Source organism: Antechinus flavipes, chromosome 1 (assembly GCF_016432865.1).
Source record: "Antechinus flavipes isolate AdamAnt ecotype Samford, QLD, Australia chromosome 1, AdamAnt_v2, whole genome shotgun sequence".
NCBI lineage: Eukaryota > Metazoa > Chordata > Mammalia > Dasyuromorphia > Dasyuridae > Antechinus > Antechinus flavipes.
The window spans coordinates 576,654,196-576,662,743 of NC_067398.1; the positions used below are offsets into that span (position 1 = coordinate 576,654,196).

Here is an 8,548-nt window from a genome sequence, read left to right on the forward strand (position 1 = left end):
GTTGTGTAGATTTCTTGTGTAATTGCTTATAATAAACAAAAGATAACTTTATCCACTTGGGTATTTGACTAAGTAGTTATATAAAACTTTCAATTAAAAAAAACTATTCCAAGATATTATACACTGTTCCACTGTTTAATGGAACTAACATGATGCCATCTAAAAATATAAGCTTATATGCAATCTCCATATCAAATGAGATAACCTATATATGAGTATTTAGGAAATTTTAAAGGTGATACATAAATGCTAGCTATTGTTGCTATTTTTTATTATTAAACTATCTATAGATAATTCTTGAACTTTAATTTCATTGGATCTCATTTATTAGAGTTGCAAATATCTTCATAGAACATATGTATCCATCTTATGCCTCTCTCAACATTAATAATCAGCAGGTCAAATGTAAAGCACTTTGCCAAATCCAAAGCACTAGATAAGTGTGAGTTGTTATTATTATTATAAATTTTATCTAGTGATCCTGATTAGGATCCCTTAAAAATTTTCATGTTTGAAAGTGAAATGTCTTGTTGGGAGAAAGCCTTTAAAGAGGTATTTTGTTCTAGTGAATAAAATATTATTTTATTTAAAAACAAACACAATAGTACATTGTACTCTGTAAATATTTCACTGTTATAAAATAGTAAAAATGAAAATCACATCTTTTTCTGTAAGTCTGAGTGCTCTCTTCTAATATTCTCATGAAAAATGCCCTGAATATCTTTATTCCAATAATAATTTATATAGATGGAGAAGTAGGTATAAAGGGCAAAAGTTATTGATTTTCCCTCACTTGTCTTTTGGGGTTGTTGGGGAGGTGTTTATAAAAAAAAGTCTGAATTTTTTACCCATTTACTGTCTTCTCTTCCTAGAAAACTTTGACTGCTCAAATACTCCAAAATCATGCCTTCTCAAAAACAGCTCTCTTTTATGTGTATTTAAACCAATTTGGCTGCTTTTGCTTCTTTGTTCTCCTTAGTACCATTTCAATGTCTTTTAATAAATACAATTAAAATAATGATGTTAGAATCTTTTATGATAAGAAAAGTTGGTCATAAAAACTTTGCAGATTTTTTTCATTTTCTTTTTTTTTTTAATTAAAGCTTTTTATTTACAAAACATATGCATGGGTAATTTTTCAATTCAGATCCTTGCAAAACCTTCTGTTCCAAATTTACCTCTCCTTCTCCCCTCTTCCCTAATTGGCAAGTAGTCCAATACATGTTAAATATGTTAAAATATATGTTAAATACAATATATGTATACATATTTTTACAGATATCTTGCTGCACAAGAAAAATCGGATCAAGAAGAAAAAAAAACTGAGAAAGAAAACAAAATGCAAGCAAACAACAGAAAGAGTGAAAATGCTATATTGTGGTCCGCACTCAGTTCCCACAGTCCTCTCTGTATGTAAATGATTGTCTTCATCACTGAACAATTGGAACTAGTTTGAATTATCTCATTTTTGAAGAGAGACATGTCTTTTAGAATTGATCATGATAGAGTACTGTTGTTGAAGTGTGTAATGATTTCCTGGTTCTGTTCCTTTCACTCAGCATCAGTTCATGTAAGTCTCTCTAGGCCTTTCTGAAATCATTCTGCTGGTTGTTTCTTATAGAACAATAATATTCCATAACATTCATATACCACAATTTATTTAGCCATTCTCCAATTGATGGGCATCCATTTAGTTTCCAGTTTCTAACCATTCCAAAAAGGGCTGCCTTGTGGGTCCCTTTCCTGCCTTTAAGATTCCTTTGTGATATAAGCCTAGTAGAAACACTGCTGGGTCAAAGGGTATGATAGTTTGATAACTTTGTGGGCATAGTTCTAAATTGCTCTCTGAAATGGTTGGATCCATTCACAGTTCAAACAACAATGTAGCAGTGTCCCAGTTTTCCCACAGCCCCTACAACATTTCTCAATATCTTTTCTTCTTATCTTAGCCAATCTTAGAGGTGTGTAGTGGTATGTCAGATATGTCTTAATTTGCATTTCTCTGATTAATAATGACTTGGAGCATCTTTTCATATGATGACAAATAATTTCAATTTCTTCATCTGAAAATTATCTGTTCATATCCTTTGACCATTTATCAATAGGAGAATGGCTTGAATTATTATAAAATTAAGCCAATTCTCTATATATTTTATAAATGAGGCATTTATCAGAACCTTTGAATGTAAAAATGCTTTCCCAGTTTATTGCTTCCCTTCTAAACTTGGTTGCATTGTTTGTGCAAAAACTTTTTAAATTAATATAATCAAAATTATCAATTTTGTGATCAATGATGATCTCTAGTTCTTATTTACTCACAAATTCCTTCCTCCTCCACAGATCTGAGAGGTAAACTATTCTGTTTTTCTAATTTGTTTATAATATCATTCTTTATGTCTAGATCATGAACCCATTTCGACCTTATCTTGGTATATAGTTAGGTGTGGGTCAATACCTACTTTCTGCCATACTAGTTTCCAATTTTCCCAAAAGTTTTTATCAAATAGTTGAATTTTTATCCCAAAAGCTGGGGTTTTTGAGTTTGCCAAACACTAGATTATTATAGTCATTGATTATCTTGTTCTGTGAACCTAACCTATTCCACTGATCAAGTACTCTATTTCTTAGCCAGTACCAAATTATTTTAATGACTGCTTCTTTATAATATAGTTTTAAATCTGGTATAGGTAGGTCATCTTCATTTGCTTTACTCTTCATTAATTCCTTTGAAATTCTTGACTTTTGTTGTTCAAGATGAATTATGTTATTCTTTCTAGGCCAGCAAAATAGTTTTTTGGGAGTTTGATTGATATAGCACTAAAAAAGTAGATTAGTTTAGGGAATACTGTCATCTTTATTATATTTGCCCGACCTATCCAAGAGCACTTGATATTTTTCCATTTTTTTAGATCTGACTTTATTTGTGTGAAAATGTTTTGTAGTTTTGCTCATATAGTTCCTGACTTTCCCTTGGCAGATAGATGCCCAAATATTTTACACTATCAATAGTTATTTTAAGTGGAATTTCTCTTTATATCTCTTGCTATTGGGTTTTGTTAGTGATATATAAAAATGCAGATCATTTATGTGGATTTATTTTATATCCTGCTAAAGTTGTGGATTATTTCTAATAGTTTTTTCGTTGATTTTCTAGGGTTCCCTTTCTAATCCTTTGTTTATTTTTCTTTCTTTTGTATAATTTTTAATTAATTTCTTTCTTTTGTTTTTTACTATTACTAGCTATTACTAGCATTTCTAGGACTATACCAGATAATACTGGGGAGAGTGGACTTCCTTACTCTACTCTTTATTTATTGGGAAAACTTCTTGTGTCTTTCCATGGCATGTTTCTTTTAAATTTTACACAGTTTTTAGGATAATAAAAATAGTTCTTTTACTGTACTTTGTAGAGTTTTTTTTTAAGTCATAAATTAGTGTTAAACTTTCTCAAAGGATTGTGCTAATGTATCAAGTTTATCATGTCATGCTAGATGGTTGTATTATTAATGTGATTAAATATAGTGATTGTTTTCCTAATGTTGAAATATTTTTGGATCTTCTAGTATAAATCTAACTTGGCCATAATGAAAGATATCCTAGGTAAATGCTGACAAGATTTTATTTATAATTTATTTTATTTTATATTTATATTTTTCTTTCATTCATAGTTACTTTATATTTAACTTTTTTCTTTCTTAAGATGGCATTATCTATCCAGTTAGTTTAGAATTTTTTTTGAAGAAAATCTTCTAAGTTTTATGTGAATTAGTTTTCTGCATTTTATTATGCATAAGAACTGATCTTTTTTCTGATTTGTTCTTCTAGCTTTGTTCTGATTTCACTTAGTTCACTTGCTATTTTATTGACTATTTTTCTGCCTTGTTTTCAATACATTTAGCTAAAGGTTTGTTAATAGTTTCAATTTTTTTCAAAGAACAAGCTGTTAGTTTTGTTTATCATTTCTGTAGTCATTTAAAAATTTTTTATTTTTATCTGTTTCTCCTCTAACGTCAGTGTTTTTTTCTTTTGTGATGACTTGGAGGGTATTTATTTTGTAGATCCTTATTTTTAAAATGCATGTTCAATTCACTTTTTCTTTTTAATAACTATAAGTTTTTAAAATGTCATTTTCCACAGAAACAGTGCTTTGGATGTATCACAACTTTAGCTGTTGTTTTTTTCAATATCATTGTCTTTCACATGATTATGTAGTGTTTCAATGACTTGTTCTTCAGCCCACCCATTATTTAAGATTTCACCATTAAGTCTTTATTTATATTTGGATCTTTTGACTGTGGGCTCTGAATTAATTGATATTTTGGGTTCCTTTTACTTTTAATATATAATTTTGTACACGTGATTAGTTTTGCTTATGTTCTTTAAATCAACCCATTCCTAGGTCTCACTTTTGTTCAGATATTTCTCTCCCCTTTATTTGTCTAGGTTTTCCTTAGTTTTAGGGTTTACTAAGCTTATTTCTTCCTTTTTATTTTTATTTAGCTATCTAATCCTTCCTCTATTTTTTTTTCTTTTTTCCCTCCTACTGGCTAAGTGGCTAATTCAAATCCCAACCTTCCTGACCTAGCCTACAATTTTTTTGCTTATTTTTTCTTTCACTTAAAAGGATTTCTTTTATTTTGTTGTGTTAAAAAATTCTCTTAGGTTTTTAATTTATATTTATATGCCTTAATAATGGTCTATATACTTATTTACTCTTTCTTTAGCTGTTTTATATTTCTCATGGAATTAATAAACAAGCAGATAAATTAAGCTTGAGTTTCCTCTTTTACCAAGTTTCTTCATTACCTTATATATCTTGCCCTCATTGCTTTTCTGTTATCCTTCCCTCTTGCACCTATTACTTGATGACAAAGAAAATGAAGATAGAAATGTTGCCCTATGGCACATGATTTTCCTAAAGCATAGGTCCCTCCATGTAAACTTGCCTCTCCACTCCAATGTCACTCTCCATCCCCCTTTTGGTACCAAGTGATATCTGGTCTTCTCCATGAAACTTTCCCCAACTTCTTTTACATTTTCTATCTTCCCTCTGTGGATAATTTCCTATTTATCAAGTATAAACCTTGTTTGTACATATTTGTTTCCTTGCTGTCTTCCTCCATTAGATTGTGGGCTCCTTTAAAGACAGATATTATCTTTTCCTTTTGTTTGTATCCTTTAGCACAGGGCTTGAAATATAATTGTCTTATTCAATGTGAATCGATAGATTAGAATATTCTCTATGTCCCCAATTATTTTAATTCTTGTCCCTGCCCTCCTTAGGATCATTTTCATTTTCATTAAGCATGTTATTTTATTTTGCATTTTTTTTTTAAGGCATGGGTCTTCTTCTCTTACTTTGACTGAAAATACAGGTACTACTCATGGGCTTGATCTCACCATTCATCAGTACAAGGGTTTTGCTGGACTTTGTTTCTGACCTGGATCAATTTGCCCACCCTTAAGCAACATAATGTTTTCCCCCTTCTGGGGGCTCAACATATTAATGTTAAAGTTCCTTAGTGAGGAAATCTCAATGCGCTTATCATTCACTATAATGAAGAACTGCTGAACTAAAGAGATCGATAGGTCTCCACTTCCCAGAAAATTAGGATGACAGGCATACACTACCATAAGCAGTGGGCATTATTTTTTAATTTAATTTTTATTTTCTTCAATTTATGGAACAAAAGAAACATTTCTATAACATAGTACAATAAGAAAGATGATTCAACATGAAACTTCAACTATTTACCACTAGCTAATTTTTGAAAAAGTCAATTCTAAGATTTGATTCAGAGCGTAAAGAAAAAGCAATCAAATGTCAAAATTCTTTTCAGAGTTCCAAATGTAGATGGGAGACCTCTTTTATCCCCTAAATAAAAGGATAGTCAATACTATCTTTTGTCGAATTGTCCCGACCCACGGGACCAGAGTGTGGACCCTGAAAGAAAAGAGAAGGGGCAAGGGATAGGAGACGCATAAGATGAAGACAAGACAGGCTTTCTGATCAATTCTCGTTTATTATGGGCAAAAGTACAAGTATTTCTAGCAAGAAGAAAGGAGGTAGGGGTCGTGCAAACTCAGTACAGAGGGGAACCTGGACAAAGGGTTAGTTTCCTGGCCGGCAAAGGACGGGTTGATCAGGGGTCTTTGGTGAGTAGGAAGCTCCAGGATAGGATTAGAAGGCGCCTAGATGTCTGCCTCTCCAAGGTGAAAAGTAGTCTTAGGAATTGGCCTTCACCCGTAGATTAGTGTTGGCTCCCCACAGATCCCTCTTTTTGTATTGATAAAGAGCATCCGTATAGAATTTTTCAGTTCCCGACCTGTGCCTGGCTTAGGTTGTCCCTATGGGGAGAAGCCTTACCCGTCATAGGAAGGATGTACAAAAACAGCTCTTCCTGGCTTAGGTTGGCTAATCCTTGAGGAATCTTACCCATCATTGGCTAACCAGGTCTCGATGTTTTTCAGAAATTTTGGTTGCTCATATGAGCATCAAGGGGGTCATCACCAGTCTCAAGGCGGTGAGAGTGTATGTCCATGGGTTTTGCCAGTGCACTATCTATTCGGGATTTGACAAAGGATGTAACTTTCTGGAAGGCCCAGGGTCCAAAAGACCAAAGGAAAAGAAAGCCAATTAAGGGCCCAGGGAAAGGAAGAAGAGAAGGGAGGATCCCATGGAGCCCACTCCAAAGAGGGTTATCGAACAGTTCTTGGCACCCCTTAATCCAATCTTCCTGGAGTCTCCTAGTTTTGTCCCTTACAATACCAGATTTGTTTGCACAGAAGCAACAGCGTTCCTGGAGGGCTAAGCATATCCCTCCTTGCTCGGCAGTGAGGAAATCCAGGCCTCGTCCGTTTTGCAAGACCACTTCAACTAAACTATCCATCTGACACTGGAGATCATTGATAGCACTGGAGAGGGTCTGAACATCGTCAATCAGTTGGTTTGAAAGTCTAATGTAGGAATGGACAGCCACTCCTAGTCCTGCTGAGCCTCCAGCTCCAGTGGAGCCACGGTCCTCTATTCTGCCTTCCAGCAAAAAGGGTAAAGAAGGAGAATCGTGAGTCCTGTTCCATGCAGGGAATATGCTGGCTAATTTAACTCGAATTCAATCATGGCATTATAAGCATCCAGTTGGGCATCTAGTTCTTCTCTGGAAAGCTGTTGTTTGGAATTTCTTGCAGTCCCTGGTTGGGGTCCTCGCTTGCATCCAGGGCCGCCTCTCCGGGTGCCGCCTCCAGAGCCACGGCTCCGGGTCATTCCACCTCTATTTCCACTCTGTGCGGCTCTTCGTTGTTTCTGAGTCTGTGCTAGAACAAGCTGGACGTTCATGGTGACACCATCATAGTGTTTCATGGCCTTCAGAGCATCGGCTTTTCGCTCAAAGTGAACATCTGCTGTTCCTAAACTACCGCCGCACCGATCATAATGCACAGCTGCCTTCTTCAAAGTTCCAAATGCTGCAAAGAGTTGCTGAATATCGGCATCTGAGACCCCGTAATCCAAATTGGAGATCAGCAACTTGGTCCCGGTCTCAGCTGCGGGCCCGCCTCCAAAGTCACTGGGGAACACGTCATCGGGCTGCCTCTTGTCTGAAAGCCTCTTGGGTCGGCTGTACGGCGCGGGTCGGTTTCTGCCGCGGCCCCGGGCGCCTCTGCGGGTCATGGTCCGTCTATTCCGGATGGGGCCCCGCCTCGGCTTACGCGGGCTGCCCCCTGCGCGTCCCCGCTGTCGCGGCCGCCCTGGGCTCCAGCCCGACCTCGGTCTCGGTCCCGGTCCCCGCCGCATCCGTCACGCTGGCTCCGGTGGAGTTTAATGATATCATCCAGGGACATGTCCATCTTGTTGGCCATGGCGGGAGCAGAATCGGCGGCTCGGCACGGACCCCAAACGACGAGCTTTTTTTTTTTTTTTTTTTTTTTTTTAAATATCTCAGTTATTTCAGTGTGCTCTTTCCTTCTCCGCTCCACTCTAGAGATGGCTACTATCAGACACAAACCTATATATTTACATATATAAACATATACGTTTATGTAGTGTTCAGTTTTCTCTGTAGGCTCAGCAGGAGTGAAGGAGACAGGTCAGTCACCACAAACTCTGGAACTTCGCCTCTGGCTTCCTCCCAGATCTCTTAGCTCTTATATACTCTAGTAGAAGTACATCATTGTAGGTGTGAATCCTTTAGAACAGGTAGAACTAGTAGAACTCTACTAAGTACTAAGAACTTGTCAACTCATCGCTTCCACTGAGTTAACACCTTGTTGTAAGGTTAAATCAATCACACTGAGCCTTAAGTATGTTTCTCCAGAGTTCCTGCCCTTTACACACACACACACACACACACACACACACACACACACATACACACACACATGTCCATTTATTTGCTGAATACTTCTATTTACCATTTCTTCCTTTGGATGCAGATAACGACTTTCTTCATAGGTCTTTTATATTTGATTTGAATCTTGATGGTAGTCAAAATGACATTTTCTCAGTCATTCTTAAAACAATATTGCTGCTATTGTGTATGATGGTTTCTTG

The 8,548-nt window shown here is 35.9% G+C and overlaps 1 protein-coding gene across 1 annotated transcript; it reads right to left on the minus strand.

Moving 5' to 3' along the window:
* Positions 1–6,467: 6,467 nt before the first annotated feature.
* LOC127547429 (THO complex subunit 4-like) lies at positions 6,468–7,866 on the minus strand. The gene is given in 3 exon segments (XM_051974346.1): positions 6,468–7,029; positions 7,107–7,695; positions 7,698–7,866. Coding segments are annotated over 3 exon segments (1,311 nt in total). The 5' UTR covers positions 7,858–7,866.
* Positions 7,867–8,548: the final 682 nt, after the last annotated feature.